A 25,476-nucleotide genomic window follows, 5' to 3' on the forward strand; every position below is an offset into this window, starting at 1 on the left:
CAATTCAATGAGGATCACCACCCCATTAAAGTTAACCCTGTCAGCTGTGTATCTGATGAAACAAACATTCACAAAGTGTGTTCTGAGGCATGGAACTTCTTTTGCACCAATTACTTTAAATCCTTTTGGATCATCTATCTGATTTGATGGCAACCCTCCCCACCCATCCTCCTCCCCAAAAAACAAACGAACAAAACACCACCCCTCTTCCTCCCCCCCTCAAACCTTTATTAGTTTTAAAAGTTGTTCTAGAAACCTGGGAGGCCTTTTCTATGCATTCTATGCCTAGTTCATATAGCACGCAACTATGAACACAGGAATTGTCATGCCTCATCAGACTAATGCTCTGTCTGATCCAGTATTATGTCTCTGACATTGGCTGGTATCTTATGCTTGTTCAGAGGAAGATGCAAGAATTCCTATAAAGGAGAATCATGTAATGACCCTTCCATATGGGGAAGTTTCTATCCAATTCCAGGCAATTTAAATCCATTTTAAATGGTTGGCTATTAAATCCGTTTTACAGAGAGAAATATGAGATATTTGTAAAGGACGCTTCCTGCTGCACATAAGACAGAAAACTGTGCTGGCTGTTTGCAGAGGTTCTTAGAAAGGAGAACGCAGGCCATTGTCACTGTGAAGGCTCTTCAATGAAAATGCACAAAACTGTTGCCTTTTAGAGTAATTGTTTAACTAAACAAAGTTTGCACAGCTTGTAGAGAATTATTCAGTAAGAAATTACAACTCCCGGTCTCATTCATCATATGTCTACATTTCCCAGCTCTTCCCCACCCACACACTTACTCCTCTTCCTTCTTCCCTGCTGTGGTGCATAAGTCACACCCATAAAAGCCAAAAGAAAGGGGTGCTTTCCAAACAAGCTTCCTGGTTGTTATAAATGGAGAGAAGGGGCAAGGCAGGGGAGGAGTATCGAGTTGAATGGCTTGGTTTGGGAAATCTGTCTACGTCTGTAGTAAATAATCATTTCATGGACACTGGAAGTGGATGCAGAGTACTGGACTCCGAAAGGGGCCAGCCTGGCATTCAAGGAGGAGGAAGAGGAGAAGGAAGAAAAGCACAGTAAAATATACTCCTGCTTGGGAGTTACCCAATCATTTCTGGACTGGTTTGGCTCATACCCATGCTGAGGATAGGGCCACATGATGGCACTGACAAGTCTTTCAGAAATCTCTATCCTTTTGGTGTAACAAGTGCTTCCGTCTCCGGAGGTATACCCTTCTGATCCTGCAGAGTGAAATGCCAATCCGTGCCTCTACGCAATTACATGGGTTCTGTGTGCTGAACTGACCAGGGAGGGTGCTGAAGGTGATGAAATTCACTCCCTATTCTGAGGCCCCTTTTGTATCCCCCACTCCACAAAGTGTTCTGGACTAGCACAGCTGCTGTGAAGGCCTGCACCACACTACACTGGGGGCTTGCAGCCACACAGCATTTGTGTAATCGCAGACAGCAGCCACACTGAGACCTCTACTGCAGCATGCATGCACACCACCCTTCTAGCCTTTGCCGGAGGAAGATCAGCTTGCCATGGAGGGATTTTTACTGGCCCCAATGAAAAGGACGCCTCCAGCCCAAGCAGTAATGGAGCACCTATAACGAAGGAGAACTCATGATTATGAAACTGCCTCTTCACATGATCAGCAGTTCCCTGTCATAGCTTGTTCTCTCTTTCCCTGGCTGGGCCTCATGGGAGCTCCAACAGAGCTACACCAGGAGTCCAGTGCTTGGGGCCCCATCAGGGCATTGGGGCCCAACTTGCTTAAAAGAGATCTATGGTGTATGTCTCTACACCCAGAGCTTCAGGAATGGTAGGTGAACCTCACTCCCTGTCGCTGGTGTGGGGGAAGCTCCCAGATCATTGGTTTGGAAGACGAATGGGCTCTGGAGAGGAGATTTCAAACAAGGGAATGTGCTTGCGAGACCTGGATGCTTTAAAATTCTATTGTGTAGCCAACCCTTTCACTCAAATTCTCACTCAGTGCAACTTCCGCGTTCCCCGCAATGGGCAGCATTTGGGAAATGGCACTGTGGGGCAGTGCAGCCCCTACTGAAAGGAGGTGTCCTCCCCCCACACCCCCCGTGGAATCAGGAGGCAGCCTCTATAATCAAGGAACTTCATAGCCAACACTTGTGGGCCAGCAGCTATAGAAGTTGCTTTGTGGCGTACACAGCTCTCAGCGGGCTGACTGGTGTAAAGACAGTTTCATACAATTAGGCTTCTCTCATCTCTCTCTGTGCGCCAACACAAGACCCACTTTCAGGCTGAAGGACAAGACTAACTTGGATATGAGTAGAGTCACCAGATATATATGAGCGATGGGCAAACAAATCTACGAATGCTACAATGCTGTACAAACAGGGTAGGCTTGAATTCGTGATGGTTCCGCTCAGGACCTAGGAAACTAAAAGAAGTGACATTTTTCCTAGTGCCTTTCATATCCTCTGAGTGCCTCTTGTTATGTAAAATTCACAAGCTGCTGCTACACTTTTTATGAACACAAACTGCTCTGTTCAGAAAAACCCGGTGCAGCTGGTAGCACTTTGCACTAATACGATGGAATCCTGAGCTCGGGAACCACCTTAAGCTCCCTGCTGGGAGGGCCAGCAGAAGCCACGCACATTACTGAGGTAATGCACAGCCTCAGGGAATAGGGGAGAGAAGAGGAAAAGGTGTGAGGAGGGAAAGCTTGTACCTCTCATTAGAGCCCAAGAGGGTTGCTAGTAAGCTTCATCAACATCAGCCATAGATAAGACTAGTCGTTGTACTCTCCCGTTCTGTAATGTCAAAAGAGTGAGACTGAAGTAGGAATCATGTAAGTAGCAAAATGGCTACTCCCCATAACATAAGTTACATGTTTTACTTGACAGAAACATTTTTGCAATGATTTCTTTTTCCATATCCTGCCAATGGAAATTGGATACAATACAGCCAGGTGGCATCAGCAGCAAGAATAACAGCTCTCTAGGAACTGCACTAGCTTTCTATACCTCCGGGTCCATTTCAAGGTGTTGACTTTGTTCTATAAAGTTCCATACAGTTAGGTCCTAGTTACCTGAAAGACTGCCTTTCTGCTCCCAATGAGCTGCCAGGCAGCTGAAGTCAGTTGGGTCACCTGTGCAACATTCCCTAGAAATAGATGACTGAATGTTATCACTGGAGAGCCATCTAGTCTACAATTTGCTTCTCTCGCTTGTCTGACAGAGCCCAACCTACAGGACACAGTGAAAGGCACATCTCTTTTCTCAGGCCTTTGCTTGAAGATGCTGCCAGTGAAAAATTACAGGGAAGTTTTTTCCTTTGGGGGGAGGAGGAGGAGGAGAGGGAAAAAGTCTTAGCTTTCTTCTTGTTAAGAGACAAAGGAATCATGCACTACGTTGTTAGAGCTGTATGTGCACTTGAGTTAGAAGACAGGCAATGTTTTATAAAGATAAAATAAAGTTTTCTTAAAACAAATAATACAAAGGTATTCACTAGCATAGAAGAAACGGAGGATAATAGAAGACCTAAAAAAGCTATTTGCCCTAGTAATATAGCACAATACATACAACCCCTTCCCTGGGGGAGACCCCACCCTTAATTATCTTTAGGGAAGTGTAGCCCTCTTATAGAATTTTCTTCCCAGCATGCCTTTATAGCCCTTTAAATCTGGCAAAACCAAGCACATCTAGCCCTAAAGTTACCATTTTGTAAGTGACTGTTTTCTCTCTCTTTTTAGTAAGTACTTTTGCTATGTTTTTTCTATCTTATTGCTGAGAAAAGGGTGCAACTTTCTTCTTTAGATAGATTTTATTTCCCTATGCTTTGGGTAAAAATGTGTGGTTTTTTGCTATCATGACTATTATGCATATTCAATAGGCCAGATTTTGCTCTCAGTTACCCCAGTTCAAATCCTGAGCAACTTCACCGTAGCTAATGGAGTTACTCTAGACTCATATCAGCAGAAGTGAGAGCAGAACCTTGGTTAATGTTTGTAGTCTGATTCTACTTTGGGAATTAGATTGTGCTCTCAGAGGAACAGATTTACCTTGATTCTATCCTCGAAGTGGTCTCCTCTTGAGTCAGTATCTGCTCCTATATTAACAAAGATCTGGAAGCTAACTTTAATCAAATGTAAAATGGAGTATGGAGATATCAGGCAGTAATTTTAAATTTAACTGGCGTCTTTCTTTGAAGTATTTTCTTAAGAGGAAATTTGGTGGCATTCTCTTCCCATAAACCAGCAAAGAAGCAGGGCATTTGAAATTCTGTCTTCTCAAAAGCTCCTTGACTAACTCCGGCCAGTTACCTGTTGTGTGAAGAACATTACTGTGTTTGCTGTACCAGGGCTTTTTACCAGTGTTCAACCGGCAAGGTTCATGCACTCCTACGCTCAGCTAGAGGTTAAATGGACTAGAAGTGGTGTGGATCAGGAAGTGATTCTGCCAGCTGAAATGCAACTTCTAATAAGCTGTCTGTTGTGGTGGCTGAAAAAACTTTGCATGGTAATCAAAGTTTAGCAGGCAAGGAGCTGCAGGAAACTGAATTTATATGGCTCCCAACCCATCAGAATGGAAAACAACATATATTTTTTTCAGCCAGCCTTACAGATTGACAAGCACTAGTTACAAAATAATGTGCCTGAGTCTACATATTGGTCCCAAAAAACAAGCTGCTCGATTGGGTTTGGTGTCACTAGATAGACTGATTATGCTGACCGCATGCTCTTTGCTTCATTATTTTCTGCAGCAAGAGAGAGAGACAGTATTTGTTTTATAGGAGTGTAGTAGCTTCCAGAAGGTTAGCCCCTGATTAATGTGATGGTATTTTCCATTTCCTCTGCCACTTTTCTTTTTACAAGACTATGCCAACACAAGAAATGTATCTGTTACTTAGTCATGCGGTAGCCGGACCAGCTTGCTTTTGAAATAGTAGACGATATATCCCAGGCATACTGTATTTCTGATTTGCATATGGCAAAGGCAGCGAGGCTGAAGATCTTGTATTGCTTACAAGTCAGGCAGCTAAAGTAAATGATTTATCAAGCGAAGGTTACAACACCTGTGCCTTTTTGTCATCAAATAAGGCCCAGGCCAATTAAAGTGATCCTTCTAATAGCCCAGATAGTAATTCAGTTTTAAATAGCCCTGCAAATGGGACCATACTGTGGTGAGCTGCTGGTGCAGAACAGGAATAGGTGGAGGGAGTGTATCAAGATTTGCAAAATTGTTTGAACTGCTATAAACACCTCTCTTTTTGAAACTTCTAGTCTTCTCTGGGCTTCCACAAGAACACTTACTAAACCAGTTATTTGTCTGGTTCTTCTTCCCCAGATCTGTCCTGGTGCAGTAGGTAATTCTACAACAACCTATGATGATGAAATATTCACTTTTCTATTTAAAATGTCTTCCTTAATGACTCACATTTAAGGACATTTGGAATTAGAACAGAGTGTTGACAGAAATGTCCGTTGCTGATTTTCGTAAAAAAGGCCTGTTCCTACTTTCTATTGTTTAAGAACAGGAAAAATAGTTCCCGTGCTAGGCCAACAACATTGTTGTTAGTTTGTCCACCATTTAATTTCCCTGCTGTATGAGCCCCTTGCACATCCAGGGATGTGAAATGTACGTTCTGCTAAACAGCACCTGCACATCTCTGTGGACATGTTCAATTCGTAGCAACTTTGAGATTGATGACTATGGGTATGTGGTCTATGACACAGTTAAACAGCTGCAACATGGAAAGAAAATATGGTGCTTTTGAAAAGTTGTCTCTAAAATTTGGTCATTTCTCAAAGTTTCTGTCTGGATCAGAACTTCCATGAAAGTTAGGAGTGTTCAAATCCAGGCTTTTGGTTTGGGCCTAGCTCTAGAATGGAGATGAACCATTAGAGTTAAATTAGGAGAAAATGGAGTTTCTAGAGTTATGCTGCAGCAAAAGTAACATTGAAGTTACTAGCTTGACACTCAGAAGTACTGAGTGTTTACCTCTCCCCCTGAACTCTCGCAGTTGTGAGTGTTGGCATCTCTCAACATCAGGCCATACAATTCTTAACCTGACTACTGAATGCACTGTAAAATTCCTGATGGGAAATAGCAACACCAACCACTTTCAATATATTAGTGTTTCATTTGTTTTTATTTTTATATTTTGAAAATATCCTAAGTGACGGATCTAATGTCCTGCAAAAATTTCATTATAACAGGGGATTTGTTTTGACAAGAAGAGCGTTAACTAAGTCCCTAACCATTAACTTCTCTGTATTTTCACCCCACTTCTCTGATTTAAAACATGGTTTACTTCAGAACTGCTATATTAATAATTTCAATTCACAGTGGGTTTTTATGGCAAATTATAAATCCAGTATCACAGTGGGTCATAATGGTTATGCTGATGTACCCTGAAGTACAGTAGCACAAAGGACGCAGCTGTAGTAAGAGAGACTGGCAGTCCCCTTATCTATAGCAGCATGTTTTGCCTTAATTTGGAGTTATGCTGGGGTATTGTCATTTGCTATCCAGTATTATACATAAGCACATACAATAGGGCCAGAACACTTTCCAATGGCTTCAATCATAACTTGCAGGGTTCAAAATTCACAGTCAACAAATGCAAAAAGCCTAGTTTTAAAATGCAAACAAGTTTGATATCTTACAGATTCAGATTTTGTTATATTCCACTATGTAACAATCTGCCAATCAGTCTTTTAGAAAAGCTATTGGAGCGTTCTCCAAAGAGTTTCAAGTTTCTTGGACCCTGAAGAAAAAAGCCAAATGCTTGAAAACTTTAACAGCTCACCTTAAAATTTTTCTATTTCCTTATTTCAATGTATTTCTGTTTGTTCTGATCCTTTCCAAAACCACAGGAGAAATGCTATGACTTAAATGGAGAGGCGTATGAAAACTTGCCTTCTATATCGATTAAACAGGAGGCACTAAAAGGGAGGCCCAACACTTGAAAACTGGGACACAGGCTTCCCTTTACTAATGAACTAAAGAAATCAGAACTTGAAGAGTTAACACATACACCCCCTCCTCCCTCAGCTGCTAGTGTACTTTCTGTGACCCTGTTTAATGCAGGAAAGGTTTAAGATTCAAAATGTAGTTGAACCTGTGCTGTCGACACAGCTATAAACTAAAGCCCCTAACAAACGATACAAAAGGAACAGATAGCAAGAAAACATATTGTGCTCACAGGCATCTGGTCACAGCCCTATAAATGGACAATTTTCAGTAATAAGTTACACAGTCATATAACGCTGATAGCGCAGGCTTTGATCTCATCACAATGTGGATTCTGTCTTCATGCATGTTCTGAAAATGTAGCATGTAACATCCATGCATCTATATCCTTATTGTTCACATCTAAGACCTGTTTCAAATTGTACAGAAGGGGATAAAAAGTAAAACTTCACCCTAGCTAAATTATTACTTTTTAAAATCATCACAGCCAGTTCAAAACATATTAAAAATACTTCTTGATGTTGACCTTTAAAAGCATTGTAATGTAATCAGGCAATCATTTCAAACTACAAGCTGTAGTTGTCCTAGAACTTTAGTTCCTCTCGTTTTTATATTGCTTCATGAGAATGTGATATTAAACATTGCTTTAATTTTTTTCAACATCTGGCTAAAATTAACCACTAAAAAAACGGCCAACAACTATTTTCTTAATCAATACTAAGGATTTGATACAGCTTGGAAAAAGCGCATTTAAACCCTATCCTTCTAAAGAAATATTTGCTTGAGCTTCTGACTCAACTATAGCAAATCTCTGAATAGTCACCCCAACAACACTGCAGTGAAATACGGTGTTGGCTGCAAACAAGATGCTAGAGCTTTAAACTGTTGGTTCTTTGGTTTAACTTGCATTTTGACATCTGAAGCCAAATTTTCAAAGGCCCTCCCTTAACTAGGTCTTCATAGTAGTTATGAGCACATCAGTTTCCACATCTCTTGGGCCCCCCACCAAAAAAAAATCACCTGCATGCCCAAAAACCTGCATGCAAATGGCAAATTAGGAATTGGATCCTGTTCCTATTGAAATGACTTCAGTGGTGCAGGATTGGGCTGAAGGCCATAATTACCTGATTGGCTCATCTGGGCTTTTGCATGTGCAAATAGATGCACTTGCAAATATGTCAGATGCAATGAAGAAATTTGAAAATTTGGTCCTAGAGGAAAAATTGCACACTAGAAGCCAATGCCTTGGAAAGCAAGAGAGTTTGGAGGAATTATGGAAGAATTATTACCATATAAGCCAATAAAACACAACAGACAAACACAAATTGTGAGTGACATTTCATCGTTGTTACTGAGACCATGTGGGTGAATTGACAGTGGTGCGGAAATGCGGCTCACTTTGTAAGGAGACATTAAAATACACAGAAGAATAACAAGGTGCACTGCATACAGAGAAGTTGAAAGCTGCCCACCTGTGTCTGTTGAGGGATATTTACAAAGCTTGGATCCCGAGGTCCAACACTGACGAATCGGTTTGCGGGGGAGGTGCTGGGTGTCGAGTAGGCTGTGAAGGGAAGGGACACGTGCGTTGAGGAAGCAGCACTAGATCACACACAAACAACACCAAAACACAGTATCTCAGAGCCACCTAAGCAGATGTTTAACACAGAAATGTGCAAACGTTTTAGAGCAAGAGTTTGATTTTAGACACTGAGAAGGTTTGCTTTAATGGTGAATATATAGGCATGTACATAACTGGACTAAAGGAAAGTCATTCCTTTCAACATACTTAAATAAAATGATGTAATGCATCCAGAAGAAGATGTGCTCAGTTCATCTGAACCACTTTTGTCTTTGAGAGGGGCAGGTCTCTCGGTATAAGGCTGTACAACATATATCATAGATCCTGATCCTGCAAATGTGTTCCCAGGTATCTTCAGTCATATGAGGAATTCACATTGATCTCAATAAAGCTATTAATTTAAGTGAAGTTACTCATGGGTATGTTACCAGGATCAGGCCCTTATTTCATACCAGTAGAGCACAGTATACAGTTAAAGCCCTGATTTTCCCATTGCTGGAGTCTACATGCTCTAAAGTACTCATGTGATCTGTCTGACAAACTAAGATTCCCTTGGTAAAAAAATTATGGGTTGCAGTTTGGTTGGGGTGGTAAGTGCAATCAGTCTCAAGGCTGAAGCTCTCTTTAAAAATTGGAATGGCTCCCGCAAAATGTAAAGCTATTAAGAGCAACACAAGCCAAGAACCCAGATTACTTCCAAACCTGAAGTACTTTAATGATTTTATTGCTGCTCTACATCTCTCCATTGCAACTGTCCAGAACTCAGGTCAATTCCAAAAACGTTCAGTTCTAAGTGTTCTGCTGCTTTGACAGCTGCACACACCATCTTCTTTTCTCAGTTTCCTGTGTATGCAGATCTAAATATGTACCTGAATAGTTATATATGTTTAAGGGCCAAGGCATGCACTGTGCTGAATAAAATCCATAACATGTGAAACAATCTAATTGGCAATCTAACTCCCCGATGAAGTGGTAAAAATGGCTGTAAATAGAAGGAAATACTGTGCCAAATTCCAGTGAAGCTAAGTATTGAAGTGACACCTCATATTGAGGAAAAATAAGGATAATTAAATATAAATAAAGATACTGAGTTATCAGTAAAGGTGAAACGCTACTGCCCTTTTTATAAAAGCAAAGTGTTTGGTGAAAGATAGACCTTTGGTTTGGAGACTACCATATACAGCATCCTACTTGTAAAGTCATGTCTTGCTACAAGGATCAGATGTCAATAGAATGATCTTTGAGGATATGTTATCAAAGTGATGCCATGACTAACGCATGCTTGAGGATGTCTTAAATATGGATTAGGTCCCAATCCTGTGAGAAATTGAACACTTTCAGTTCCCACTCCAACGGAATTTTAAAGTGCTAAGCACTTTTCAGAATGGTTGCTATGTTGAGTTTCTCCTCAGCCCAAAACTACTGTAAAAGCGTTGGTAATATTCACACAAAACATGGCTGCCTTTCCATAATTTGCAGCAAAGATCTAACAGGAACTTAGTGCACTGTAGTGAGTTTCCGTATTTTTAAGATTATTTTTACAAGGTACTCACTCCTGGCATGTTACCAAGTATTTCTGAGTAATTACAACTAAACTACAAATGCAGGAATAAATGAACAAAATAGAATTTGTGATGCATACGCCTTACTTTTTCATGTGTGTTCACTTGGTAATTCAAAAAAAGCCAGTAATTCACAACGTGTGCCTGTCAGTAGTGTCAGCTATTGAGGCTCTTCTGAATGAGGCAATTTCTTTAGAAATCTATAAATTATCTTTGCTTTAACTTGCACTGCCTCTCTCCTTGTGATTTAACTGCAAGGGGATCTAACCCAGTAGTTCTCAACCAGAGGTATGTGTACCCCTGGGGGTACACAGAGGTCTTCCACGGGGTACATCAACACATCTACTTCTTTGCCTAGTTTTACAACAGGCTACACAAAAAGTACTAGCAAAGTCAGTACAAACTAAAATTTCATACAGACAATGGCAAATTAAGTAACACTCTGAGCACATGTCCAGTACAGGTACCTGATATGGACAGGATATGGTTTTTGGATATAGTGGACTGGAAAAGGATTTGAGGGAAAGCATCCCTTAAGGGAGCTGAGTAAGCGGGTTTTGGGACTCCTACAACTTGTACAGCAGGGAGATGACCTCCCTCATTTTCGTAGCCCCCTTTAAGGGAGCTGAGGAAGCAGGGTTTAGGGCTCCTACATCTGGAACAGTGGAGAACTGACACGCCCTGCCCCCGCTTCCTGCACTGTACAATTTATTGCAAGGTGCTCCCAGACATTTTAAGTGAATAAAGTTGCAGCCTAATTAAACTACATCTATGGCCTCCTGTCTTTCTTCCAGCATGGATGGACAATGAGCAAATGGACCATTTAATTCTTTGGAGCAGGTGCCTCCAGGGAAACAAAGTTCATGAGTGAAGGGAAGAAACCCAGATTTACCTTCCATTTTTCAGCTATTGCATATCACTACATTGTTTTACTGTGGCAGAGCTCCACTGCAGAAAGACTTGTGTCTGCATTGTAATTCTCATGGTTTCAGGCATTGATGAACATAAGGTAAAGATTTAAGAGTGAGATGGGCATATGGCACAAGAAAAAACATTTCTTCGGCACTTCAGTAAACTACAGTGATGACTAGAGTGAACCCTGGCTTCAGGATTGCATGGCAGGCCATAGTACTATGTAGCATTATTTCCATTCCAAATAAGGCACAGGGATGCAATGACCATCACAAGATTTTGTGATAACTATAAAGTAAACTTCTGTAATGTTACAAATGCACTTGCTAAAAATTTAGATCAATGGGTAGCTATGAAGCTTTTGGAACTATTGTGCACTTTATATAAATGGCCAGTAAAGCTCCAAATTCTCACATTACTTGACTTACAAAAGTGTTCTAAAAGTTACTATATGTTGTTTAGGTACTGACAACCTCATATATATGTTTATTACATTTCAGAGTATAGTATGTATGCTAGCAGTGTTAGCCTTATCGTGCTTTCCATATAATTCCCTATTTTAATTATTTTTTGTCAGTTCAAACACCTTTCATGCCAAGGGATTCTAAGGCACTTCATAAACTATACGCTGTATGCAGGAGTCACTTCAGCTGACCACCTCTGGGGTGGAATGTTTCTTCCTTTGGTGTAGAACCTGCAACTGCTTTTAACTCACTTCCTGAAAATGCTTAGATTTCAAGTTGGTGTCTCCTTAAGAGCAAACAGCAACTGTAAAAAAGTTTACAGCCGAAGAATACTGAAACTACAGGGAGCATCTAGGCGGTGAGAAAGTAATTCCTTAAGACGGAATTTCACCAGCATGATCCACATCCATACTCTGGTGTGAAGCTAACATCCATACTCTGGTGTGAAGTGCCATAGGACTTTTGAGGACCACAAGTGGTCAAGCTCCATTTTGTGTCTCATATAAAAAGCTGAATATTCAACAGCAGCAATCCCTATTACCATGCTGGAACACTAGTTTGGTAAAGGGAAAGATATCGGGTACAAAAGTGCCAGCTTACTGCATCCCTGAACCACTTCCTGCAATATTCTGGCTTTTCCTTAGAAATTTCCCATCCAAGTACAGTGTAGAGTTCTTCCTGCTTGATACAGGAGGTTGGGTTGAGATATTCCTGGAGGTCCCATAATTTGGCACTTTTACTCTCCTCTTTTTAGGATAGGAACTAGGAAATCCCACTGGTTAGTTAAAGCTATATCAAATTATGTGTTTTAAATAGCTTCCTTTACAGTGGGATTTTCATACTTTATTTTACAGAAGGGGCAACCTGAGGCACAGAAAGGTAACAAGACTAGAATCTTTGTCTTCTGATGGTCAGTCCTGTGTTTTAACCATAAGATCATCCTTTCCTCCCTTCTCGGCAATTTGGGCCACATCCTGAGCTAATGTATATCTACAAACTTCCTCTGGAAGTTTACACCAGCTGAAACGCTGGCTCTTCGTGTTTGAACAAGAACATTTTCCTGCCTTGCCCGGCCTTGCTTCATCTGGAATCTGCTGTGGGGAATTTGTGACACCATAGTCTGTAGCCATGGAAATGAGCACGATACCAAAAATTTGCTATGATGCTTCACTTTAGGAACAAGCAAGAGCGAAAGCGCTGGCAGGGAAAGAACATTTGCTCACACAAGCCTCCAATATTTAGCCAAAATGGCAAGAAATAGCATGAAAGACAAGAGAAAACAACCAACAATGTTATGAGTGTGATGTATTATAAGGCAGCACTTCCCAACTTTGCAGAAACCTTTTACCTATACTTTGCTGAAAGAAGTGTTGTCACATGAAAGAGTGTGCAGTCTACCTTTTGGTTGTGAATTAACAAGGATGACTGCCTGCTGGCAAAGCAGAATTCCAGTCAGTGGTAGTCTGATACACGGTCAAGTGTCTCCTTGACAGACCAGGAAGAAAAATAGGCACATATGTCTGATCTGAATAGCTACACCATCTTATAAGCTATTTAGTGCTACATTGCACCCTTCTGGTGAGACAGATATGACGCCATATAGAAGAACATGCACACATACAATGCTTTGCATTGCAGGAGCGCCCTCCATCGGAGGATCTTAATGCACACTGCAACACCTACACATTCAGCAATGTTGGTCAGCGGTCACCACTGGGAGGGTACAGCACAGAGAGCTGAATAGGCTTGCTCAAGCGGCACACAGCAAATGTGTGGCAGAGTAAGAACTAGAACCCAAACCTCCTGATTGTCAGTCCCGTGCTTTAGCCACATAATTACTCTTCTCTTCCTGCTACCATTGCTGATTAATGTGAAAGCTTTTTTGTACAAAGGCACAAAAGCAATAAGTCTCTTGTGCTACAAATGGAACCGAAAAGGTTCTTCTCCCTGGGCACAGTTATGGCGCGTTAGGAAATAACTTTCATTTAAAAAGTCGTGTTTTTTAAAAATAATGGGGTAACAAGAGGGAAAAAATCTTAGACACTGCATGGGAATGAGGGTTTCTGCTGAGTCACCCTGGGCTCAGGTGCTAATCCCCTGGGGAATTATTGCTCAGTCAGTTGGTTCTACTAACCTAATAAACTCCAGTTCGTACCTAATGGAGGTGGTGTTTCTTTGGGCCACAGCAGGTCAATTCCAGGAACAGTAAGGCTTTGGAAAACAGCTTAGGGTGATGTTTGTGTTGTGTTGGTTTTGAGTTACCAATAAAACCAAATCCCCAGAAGGGGGAGAGATTGGATGCTAACTCAGGGTCTGTGTGTTATGTTAAGGATAAACTATTCTGCAGAAAAACCTGTGCTTGGAGGAAAAACTTACCTCCAGAAATCCTATGAGCGCCCATCTCCCTTGCATCTCCTCACCGATGGAGATACTACTCTTGCAAATGTGGTAAGACTTACAGTTGGAAATTCTGAGCCCGAGTCTGTGCATCCCATACCACAGCGCAGAGGTAAATACCCCAGTGTACCTCCATAGGGTTTTCCTTCCTTAAGCAGTGTGATATGGTCATGCTTTCCACAGAAAGTTAATCCCACTGTTGGAGAGTTTTACTGCTGCTCTGAGAATTGTTAACCACCATAATATTGTATTGTGGTCTTAAGTTCTACTTCCCAGGAGATCATGACATATTGAGCAGCTTCTTCTGGCCTCTTCACCCCCCTGGAGGGCTATATTCCAATGTCTATTAGAGCCTCAAAATGCACACTTCTGCAGAGGACTTTTTACCAGATCAAAGGAGGGAAACAGCATGAAACAAATTCCAATCCCCTTCACATATTTCCTTGGGGCCTTTATTCCTCTCCACACAGCAAAAGAGAGTCTGGCCAAATGCTAATATCACTCCTGTATAAGAACTTCCTCTTCCGTTCAGTAAATGACTTCCCTCATTATAATGCCATGGAGGGCAGACAGCCATATAAAAGGGATGCTTCCAGCACTGGTGCCTTGGAACTGTGTAACCATGGAAAACATCTTTTCATGTAGTTCTGGTTACTCTGTACTGGCTATTTGTACTCTAATAAACAACCCCTCCTCCACAATAGCAAAACACTTCTCAGCAAGGACTTCTTTCTATGGTATGTTACGTATTCTGAACTCAAGATACTGCCTAAGGATACAGATACCAGTGCATTTTGACAGTTTTTACACTTAGTTAAGGACCCCAATAAGCAACAAAGTCCACAGTATAATGGGAGCAAGGAACAGAGTAGGGTCCAGGAAATTACTGACTCTGAGTTGTAATGATGGACATTTTCGGATGTATGTCAGCAAAACTTTATAGCTATAATCTGGCTACCCGTCCTCCATTTTGAAGGACAGTTCTAAATTTGCAGAACATTATGTGACAAGATTGTCCAGCAAGACAAATATATGGAGAGTGGCCTATTCTGTGCTACTATGCTGTGGAAATCAATGACAATGGGAGGGTTCCTATGGATTAGAATAGTGCCATTTGAACTCTTCTGAGACTGTTAAAAATGGGTGTTCCCTAATGGAAAAGTCCTGGCACTTTATTTTGCTATACATGCTTCAACAGGCTCAGGTATGTATGTGATACATTTTTCTTTGGAAATCATTCCTGTAGTCCATATTTCCATAAAATGTGGACTTAAAATTGTATTACACACATCTTTAAAACTCAATTCACTCTTCTATTTAACATTCATGACTCTTATCAAACGGAAGGTGCATGCTTGAAAATGTACAGAAGTGGATGTTTAGATATCAGATTGACTAATTACCAACAGTAATTATTTTTCCTAATCTTTTGTTTAAATACCATTAACTAGCTGCTCTTGAGAAAACCTGGATTATATTGACAGCTCTTGGTTGAACATTCTTTGCCACAATGGGCCAGATCTCCTGGTAGTGTAAATCAGTGTAGCTCCACTGATTTCAGTGTAGGTAAGCCAATTTACATCAGCAGAGAATCTGGCCAAATACACATTTATTGTTTATAGACTCCAAAGATCACATAAAATAAACATTAAGGTAATTGTTAAAATGGTTTTAGATTTTTTTTTCTTTTAAATGGCACAAATTGCCCGTAACTTATGAGCTATAATTATAAATGATGGCATGTCTAGTATACTGACTTCATATTTTCCAACTCTAAAGACAGGGAAATACTGAGTTATTTCAAATACCACTCACCAGTGAGTAAATGTTAACCTTTTAGTGGCCCACTACTGAATCTTATTGAAGAGCAAGAAAGCATTAAGTTAACTGATACCTGACTTCAAAAGTGCTAAGACAAACAGGTTCATGATATAAAAAGTGTTGGTCAGAAATAGCTAGAAAACGGGCGGGAGGGGGGAATTTCATTCTGACAGAAATTTTCTGAGCAGTACTAGCAACCATGATCTCTTGACACTTCTAAGTTACGGGCCTGTCTTAGCTTAAATCCCGTGTCTTAAATCTCACCCTCCCAACCTTTCTGTCACAATTATAATTCCCAAGCAAGCCTGAAATGCAAACAATCCTGTCCAGTTAAAGGATGCCATGAAAACACAAGAAATGTCAGGACCGTGCAATGCCCCATGGAACCCACCATGTCACAGCCACAATACTGGCCTCTGGTCTCTGAGGTGTGAATCACCTGAGTTGTGCCTGAAGCTTTAAGAACTTGGGCTTTATATTTGTTAAATAATACATGCCTCCTTGGACATCAAGCAGTGGCCACATGCAGCATTTAAATAATTTGAAAGCATCCCAAGCATTTGCTGTTTAGAGTACATTGATTTTTGGGCACTCTCCATCTAATCTATCTAATGTGCTTCCTCAGTGGCCATCTCTGAAATTGTAAACTCTCAAGGAGGCATTTGAAATAAAAGTGTTTATCATTCCAATAATGGCTTATTCTTGGACTTCATTCTGGATTCATTTAATTGGGGAACAAGTCCCCCTGCCATTAAAGTGCTGAAAACTTCCGCTTTGTTTTTCAGTGACAATTTGAGCATCGTTTCATTAAACCATTTGCAATTAACTCCCTGTATGCCCAAAATGTTTAAAGCTTCAAACCCAGCTGATGCACATTTGCTTCCTAGCAGAGTGAATCCAAAATGGTGGCTCCAATGTGCATGCAGGAATTTGTATATTTTACTTGTGGCTACAAAAAATACATGAGGGCTGTGTGGGTGGTGAAGAGAAAATTAATGCTCTCCCCCTCAGTAGAAGAAATACCACAAGCTACCTGCTCCAAATGCAGGGCCTGCCAGAGAGCTGGTCATAAGGGCAATGAGTCTGGGTTCATCTAGAAAGACTTATTCCCAAAGAAACTATAAAAGGATTGAGCTCGAGTCTGGCCTGGTCTGTACAAGAAGCAAGACCCTCTGTGTGGGTTTGCCCCTGAGTTCAATGTAGTGCTGTCTAGCGTTGGTCACGGGACACAAGTGGAAGGCCAGCAGCATAGCTTCTTCATGAAACTACAGAGCATCTTGAATGTCCCAGCTCCACCCCCATACATTAGCTGCTGGCCATGAGTTTTCCAGTGTGTAACTATGTGCAGTGCCAGCAGTATTTAGTTAAAATAACAAGCTGTGATTTTTGTCTATCTTATGCAATTGACAACTGTGAAATTAACTTGGGAAGCACAGTCTGCTCCTCCTGGTTGGTGAACAGAAGACACATGGTAGATGAAACAGCGTGAACCTTACTGAACTCTCTCTCCCTTGTTGCAGCCGTACTTACTTGGTGAAGTAGGAGAGGCGGCACCTCCTTCTGTCGATGTGGTTGGAGGTTTTGTGTCTGGCACGGGCAGAGGCACAGGCCTAGCCATTGGTGGTGGCGGCGGCGGTGGCAACATTGGGGTAGGAAGGAATGGATTGTGCACCTTGCCTTGGCTGCTGCCATTGGGCTGCCAAAAACAGAAGACAAAATTAGCTATTAGCAGCCTCCAGCAACAGAAGAGGCCAGTTTGAAATTCGGTGTAATGAATGCTTAATTTCTCAATGGTAAGTAAAAACAGGTCGGAATGAAAAATTGCCATTATCTGTTCGCCATTTACTTCACTGGGCTTTGTACCGCAACCCATCTCAAAATCTTGCAATAACTGTGAAAGACCTTTAAACCCATCTTTCATTTTTAAGCAAGAAATTCACCCTATTTAGTGGGCCGAACTGTTTCTCCAAAGTTAGCAACTGGTCAGAATCACCCCGAACCAAATTATAATCTTGCACTGTGTAACCACTAAGTTACCTACAGTACAAGTTTAGGCAGAATTTTGTCTCCCATTGCACTTTCTATATTCATTCCTCTACTGTTCCCTTAGGATATCTGTGCCTGGGACGTTAAGTTTAAATTTCTTAAGAAACTGCTCATTAGTAGGAAAAGAGATAATTTTGGGGTGGTTTAAAAGTCAAGCAGATATCTTATTTCATGGGAAAAATAAGGTAATGTATTTTTAAGCAACCTGCACTCCTACATTCCCATAAAATTACCAATAGCACAGCTCCCATTTCAGCTGCCATTAGGTATCTGCTTAGAAACAATTGAGCTTATATCTGCTTTATTTTCAATATTAAAAAAGTACAGGTATTTTGTTCAGGATGTACATAATCAGAGGCAGGATGGTTCTGCATACTCAGCTATGCTATTTCAAGTGATTACTAGGAAAACTCCTGTCCATTAGTAAATAAGCTTTCAGCATCACAAAAACAAGGACTGGGTATGGAAAATCTCAATCTTAATGTAAAACTAGACTATTGAGAACCATACCAATTGATGGCAGTACCATTATAAAGAAAAAAGTAGGACAGTCTGTGAATCAGGTACTGTTTTAGTGACCGAAATGACAAGATCAGTTTTGACAGCACTCCACAAATTGATCCTAACTACAGTTCTTCTAGCACTGAATGGCCACGTTTCCATTGATAAAAGCTCAGTTTTAAACACAGATACATATTCTGAATACTGCTGAGGAAAAATTGTACTTAAATCTCTGCTTAGGTTTCCACTAACAGGAATTATTTAGGACTAAGGGCCCAATCCTACAACCATTTACAGGCCTGATTCTCATTTACTCTAAAGCCACTTTAACGGCCGTGGCAATGTACGTGGGTGCAACTCAAATTTCCACTGACAGTGATGTAAAATGGCTCTAGTGTAAACAGAATTAGGCTTGTATATATATGTAACCGCATTAGTAGTACTGTTGCCTTCAGGAGTACAGTTACTCGTGTTTGTGGGGTTGAGGCCTTACTCAAAAGTAACTTTTCAGAGATGTTTTTCAACATACAGCACCTTTAATAAACTAATATATTCAGTAACACTTCTCAAATACTTTCTTGTCTTACAAGTAGGCCAATTTTCTACCAAGAAGACCTTTGCTGTATGTTCATTGTGAATGTGCTAACAGTTCATAACGCAGATGGTTTGAGCTAAACTAAGCAAATGAATACTCAAGGAAAAAGAAAAGCACTCTATTGATTTGTTGTCTAGACATAAATGTAACTGCTAACATATTGCAGACATTATTCAAAGCCCGTATTGGCTGAGATATGCACGATCAGGTATTTTGGTAAGAAAAAAGTATTCAAGACAACATAGCTTAATAAATAAAATTAATGCTAAGAATTACATTAATTCTGCAGGTTCATTAACAATTTCAACATTATGTATGTAAGAAAAGTAATAACAATTTTGACAATCATTATTCTGCTGATTGGACACAATTACATGCATTTTATTTCATAAAAGGTTCACAGCATTATTGTAGACACGATGTAAATAAAGTTTCATTTCTGTATTTGACTGGAATGTTGTTTCAATAAAGTGAAGAGGATGATTCACTTTAGTTGATTAAAAAATGAAAATGCTTATTTGAAGCATTGGAACACTGCTTAATTCTTCATAGAGATAAGGGGGAAAGATAACCGCATACAGAAATAACAAACTATAATAAACTGTACTTTTAACATCTTGGGTTCAAGTACTGGTCAACTTGATCTAAAGTGCGGTATGACAGTATTTTTTTTTTAAATGAACTTAGCTGATCTAAAACAGCTGTTTCTCACCCTCCCTTTTCTTGCTCTTCCCCCCGCCAACGCCAAAGGAATAATTAATAAAAATTATTTGGCCTTTGTATTTTGTTAAACCCAGTGGAACTAGGGTTCATATGTCTGAAGCTGAAGTATCGGTACAGGGATCCCAGAAGGTCATTGAACCACCAGCCCTTTCTGACTATCAAAGTACATTAATTACACCACAGTGTACGTTTGTTTTCCTGTAGTTAGTGCTTTTTCCCCCCCTTGTAGCAGCTATTTAAGGTGCTACATTCACATGTGTGACACACTGTTAAGATAATTCCATAGTTAGGTGACATCGGACAAACACTTCTGAAGAAATAAAAATGGCTTCCTTACATTGAGGAACCCCACCTGTCCAGCCTGCTGACCAGCATCCGGGCAGACAAGTTGGACAAACTCTTTCAAAGTCTCCTGAGGATGATAGCGGATTGCTGGGTGTGAGAAGTATGGCCCAGGCTGCTGAATAATGGGTGATGTTGGAAAATGAAGAGTCGATGGTGTTGCATGCGGACTTGCTATAGGAAAGAAAACAAAGAAGTTATATGGAGCAGATTTTTGCATTAGATGACAGTTCAAATCTATGCAGTTGAATTATATTATAGCTCTACTTTGTCTTTTTTTTTTAACGTACACTATTATTTATATATTTGATGTTCACAATTGCTATATCAGACCGCACTGCGTCCTACAGTCGCTTCAGAGACAATGCTGAGGGCAAATGGAGCCAAATATTTTAAAACAACTTTCTGTGTTTTTAGTGCACATTTATAAAGGAACCAGCGGTCCTTGATAAAAGTGACAACTATTCATTACCTTAAGAGCCTTTCTAATGAATGGAGCAATAAAAACTGTATTTGGGAGATTAGAGTTGATTTAATTGACATTTCATATAACTGATTTGCACATATGGATCTATTTTTATTTTGTACTATAAATGGTCATTGTTTTAATGATGCTCTTGTACCTCATATATGTCATTTTTTCACACCAGTTTGGAAACATTTTTAAGTAACACATTTTCATATAATGCTCACATACGAAGGGGCAAGCTCATTTTGCAAATGACGTTCACAGCTCCCTTGTACAACTTTGAAATCAAATCCCAAACCAGCCCCTAAGCCACAATCAGGAATGATGTTTAAGGGAAGGTAAATTGGTGAATGTACACACCAAGGAGCCACACGAGAGAAGGGTAACAAGAAAAGCTACTAACAGGACAGTCAAGGTGTAAACTAAAAGAGCCCCTTTTGCAAATTTTGCTTTCAGTTTAATCCATGCAACACTACTGATCTCAACAGGATTGTAGAGGTGTAACTGAGGGCAGAAATATATCTCCTCTCCCCCATACTATAGAGCAGAGGTGGGCAAACTATGGCCCGCAGGACCGTCCTGCCCAGCCCTGGAGCTCCTGGCCCTGGAGGCTAGTCCCCGGCCCTTCCCCCACTGTTCCCTGTCCCACACAGTTATGCCGCCATGTGGGCCACGGGGCTGCGAGCTCCTGTCACTCTGAGCGGTATGGTAAGGGGGTGGTGGCGGTGCACATGTGCAGTGGTGCAGGAGTTGGGTAGGGGGTCCCAGGGGGCAGTCAAGGGACAGGAAGCAGGGGGAGGTTGGATGGGGCGGAGGTTCTGGGGCGGTCAGGGAACAGGGGGGGTTGGATAGGGTGTGGGAGTCCCGGGAGGCCTGTCAGGGGGCAGGGGTCTGGATAGATCGGGGCAGTCAGGGGACAGGGAGCAGGAGGGGTTGGATAGGGAGTGGGATCCCAGGGGGTGGTTTGGGAAGGGGAGTCCCAGAAGGGGGCAATCAGGGGACAAGAAGCAGGGGGAGTTGGATGGGTCAGGGGTTCTGAGAGGGGCAGTCAGGGGGCGGGGGTGTGATGTTATTGACTTGAACTGGGACCGTATAGAACATTGTTGCAACCAAGGTCCTGTAGTGGCACCAAAACTTGTATAAAGGGGGTCAAATAAGGTATCTAAGACAAGGTGATGGTTTGCTGGTTAGGATTATTCTATCTGTTTGCATGTATCATTGTTGTATTTAAAAATATAAGTATTGGCTCTATACTGTCTGTATTCCAAACTTATGCTATGCTTCTGGGTGACACCCCAGACAAGTTGGTGTCAGCTCTGCCTAGCCTGCTTGATGACCCATTGAGGACCATCAGCTATACAAGTGACCCATTGAGAGAAGGCAGACACACCTTGTGACTCAGTAAGGTGTGTAGGAACCTGCCTAGGGACAGAACTCTGAGGTTTCTCCAGGCTATGTGCTGGACTGCTTGTCTTTGGAACAAAGAAAGAAAGACCACATGGCGAGAGAATATAAAAAGCTGCAGCAGCTCCTCCATCTTGTCTTCAGTCCTGCTTCTTATCTCTGGAGGAACTTTGCTGAACTGAAGCTTTGAACAAACGACTGAATGACCCATCCCAGCTGTGGATGTACTCCAGAGACTTGATTTGAGCCTGCAGTTTATTCTATCATTGCTGCAAGCCTGAACCAAGAACTTTGCCATTACTGTATGTAATTGATTCCATTTAACCAATTCTAGCTCTCATCTATATCTTTTTCCTTTTATGAATAAACCTTTAGATTTTAGATTCTAAAGGATTGGCAACAGCATGATTTGTGGGTAAGATCTGATTTGTATATTGACCTGGGTCTGGGGCTTGGTCCTTTGGGATTGGGAGAACCTTTTTTCTTTTACTGGGGTATTGGTTTTCCTAACCATTTGTCCCCATAACGAGGGGCACTGGTGGTGATACTGGGAAACTGGAGTGTCTAAGGGAATTGCTTGTGTGACTTGTGGTTAGCCAGTGGGGTAAAACCAAAGTCTTCTCCGTTTGGCTGGTTTGGTTTGCCTTGGTGTGCACAGAAATCCCCGCCTTGGGCAGTAACTGCCCTGCTTTAAGCAATTTGTCCTGAATTGGCACTCTCAGTTGGGTCCCGCCAGAACCAGCCTTGTTACAGGAGGCCAGGCTGCTTGGGGGGCACAGCCTTCCCTACCCAGCCCTCCATACAGTTTCACAACCCGATGTGGCCCTCGGGCCAAAAAGTTTGCCCATCCCTGCTATAAAGAATACCTTTACCCAGCTCCTTGCCATGCAAGTTAGATGCTCCTAAGCTCATATCCATTTCCTCATTGTGTAACTAAAGCCACCATGTTACAGCACCTTGAATTTTGCTCCTTTTCTCATGAATAAGATTTTATCCTCTCTTCATAGAAATCTATCGGCTTCGTTGGGGTATTTTCTCTCATACTCAGGTTTACTTCTCACCCAAAACTAGTAATTATATCATTGTAGCTCCCTCACCCACCAGTTCTATTAAACTTCTATGGACTTCTGTGCCCATGTACCTCATTTGTAAACCACAAAGAATAGATTTGATAAAAGCCTTGGGAAGCATTCAGTATCTAGCTCAAATTCTTGCACTGGATTTGGAGTATGTTTAATACACGGGAAAAACCAAAGCACAGGCTCACTTAACAGTATATGGGAAAGGTTGAAGGGATGCAGAAGAATAAGCCAAAATCAAATAGGGCGGAAGTAAGCACTCGTTTCTCAATGATTGTTATAAAAGGACCTTAACTAAACAAAAGCTAATTTCTCTCCCTTCATGCATTGGCAGTTTGACTGCATGTTACTTTTCTTTATTATTAAATCTTTTCTGCTCATAAAAGTTCGTACAATCTTGGAGGCTTCAGCTGTTATCACTTACTGCTTGGGATTAGGAATAAAAGGTCCCCAACAGGTTTGTTTTTGCAGCATCCTACTGGACTATATTAGTGTTTCTCAAAGGGTGGAATGTGGGCCTCAGTGAAGTATTAGGAAGGGTTAGTTTATCAGCGCAAGGATCTAAACTAATTACAATGGTAATGTGCCAAGTACTTCTGTTTTAGATGTGTTAAAGTTTGAGAACTACTGGACCAGAAAGGACCCAGGAACTAGAGCCCAGGCCTGCAGAGCCTGAGGGGGCTGATATTCCCACTGTGCTACTAGGTGGTCATGCAGATGCATGGCCAGGGAGCATTGTGGAGAGTAGGTGCTGCAGGAAGTACTACTCACAAGACGCAGAATGACAGTACCCGCTCTCTAATTGGCCAAGTGCCCCTATTTAACCCCAGGAAGTTTTCTGGTCCACCACACAGACCTTGGTCTGCTGCTGATTTTGACCCTGCCTCCTGTCTCTTGATTCTAACCAGGTACTATCTCTGGTCTCCGACCCCAGCCTGACTCTGACCTGACTCTTGCTTGCGGAACCTGGCCTTGTGATGCCTCCTACTCCAGTCTGGCGACTCCTGTCCCTGGGGGCCAGACCTCAGCCCAGCTGGGACCTCTAGGCAAGACCGCCTAGGCCCCAATCCCTTACAGGGCCACTGCTCCGATCCTCTATGGTTGTTCCTATACTCAGGCCAATTCATGGGGGCAAAAAACAGGGTCTATAATGGATATGCCAAGAGACCTACCTCAGTAAGGAAGCCATTATTATGGAATTCTGTGTGCCTGAATGTGTAAATCCTCATGCACAGTTTTAATCAATCAGAGGACATGAAGTAAAACAGACATGGACTGTTCAAATTCAAGCTGATTTTTCCCCTCCTTTGCTCTCTTAAGGTATTTCAGAAAAGTCCATACTTTTCTGGTTTCTATTTATCCTCTCTATTCCAGCTGACTCTTCATAAGTTCATTTAACTCAAATTCTCCCTCCCTCCTTCCCTCCCCACCCCATTTTTCATTTAACAAAATTTTAGACAATGATATGTATTCAGCTCTGCAATCTTGATGTTAGTTAATTGCCTCTTCCCTTTTCATTGAGCCATTGCAGATTTACACAGGTTGGACAGACACTTAGATTCTTTTCATTTTACTTGTTACTTTTGGCATCGACTCTTTAGACTGATTCCCAGTTCTGTGGGAGGATCCCAAGAAAAGCTGTCAGGAGAGCTGTGCGAATAGTAAAAACTAATCTCCCCTCAGGTGTAGCATGCTCTTAGCCAGTATTATATCCACACTCCTTCCTCCAGACACATGAAACACCACAGCTTAGTCTAGATTTTGCAAAAATTTACCATCTCAGCTGTTAAGCGGTAATAACCCAGTTGCAAAAACTGAACGTCTTAACTAGTATGTCTATTATATGTATGTATATTACTAGTATGCACTATTAAAAGAAAATGACACTCATTAGTCCACACAGCAACAAGAAACCAGCTAATAAACTGTACATGAAGTGAGAGGCTGCATACAAAGTCTCAGGAATTTGTATTCCCAAGTAAGACTTTTAACAGGTCAAAGATCTATGAAAACTCTCCACCAAACTCAGTGTATTGTATCAGTTGACAGCTTCTACTAGATACACCCAGCATTATCTAATAGCTAGAGTACAGGACTGGGAATCGGGAGACCCGGTTTCCAGTCCCGCCTCTGAAAAACACTCACTGTGTGACCTTGGGCAAGCCATTTCAGCTAAGATTTTCAAAAGTGTCCATTAAGGTGGTAAAAAAACAGGCCTGAAGAGTCTGAAGTTAGTCACTTGTAAGTAATGGACACATCTGAAAATGGCCTTAAATTCTCTCTGCCGCAGTTTCCCCATCTGTAAAAGGGGCTACTACTACTTACGTACTTCACAGAGGGTACAGTGAAGTTTAATCAGTGGTTGTTTGTGATCCAAAATCCTTAAATGGAAGACAACACAGAAGTACTTTTATGTATTTATTATTCAGAAGTCCCAAACTGCTTATTCAGGACTCTCCTTTAAACCTGAGAAATTCATATTTTATTATGGACTTTACCTACTCAGTGATACAAAAAATAAAAAAGAATGCCGGTTTGAAAGTGGGGGCTTCATTTCTACCTGCAGTAGGAATGCAGAGGTAGGAATCTTCAGTGTTAATAAATCTTGTGCCTGTCTGT

General features: G+C 41.4%; 1 protein-coding gene across 7 annotated transcripts in view; it reads right to left on the reverse strand.

The window, feature by feature from the left end:
- NFIA (nuclear factor I A) overlaps positions 1-25,476 on the reverse strand; it is a 464,706-nt gene that overhangs the window by 27,013 nt on the left and 412,217 nt on the right. For 6 of the 7 annotated variants that reach the window (XM_073357517.1, XM_073357513.1, XM_073357518.1 and 3 more), the window contains 4 exons: positions 19,901-20,079; positions 17,229-17,394; positions 8,433-8,524; positions 2,715-2,796 (listed from right to left, as the gene is read on the reverse strand). In XM_073357517.1, coding sequence (XP_073213618.1) covers positions 2,740-2,796; positions 8,433-8,524; positions 17,229-17,394; positions 19,901-20,079 — 494 coding nt within the window. In that variant the 3' untranslated portion in view covers positions 2,715-2,739. The remainder of the gene's footprint in view (positions 1-2,714; positions 2,797-8,432; positions 8,525-17,228; positions 17,395-19,900; positions 20,080-25,476) is intronic. The other variant, XM_073357514.1, reaches the window with a different exon arrangement.

This window comes from Lepidochelys kempii, chromosome 8 (assembly GCF_965140265.1).
Source record: "Lepidochelys kempii isolate rLepKem1 chromosome 8, rLepKem1.hap2, whole genome shotgun sequence".
NCBI classification, from domain to species: Eukaryota; Metazoa; Chordata; order Testudines; family Cheloniidae; genus Lepidochelys; species Lepidochelys kempii.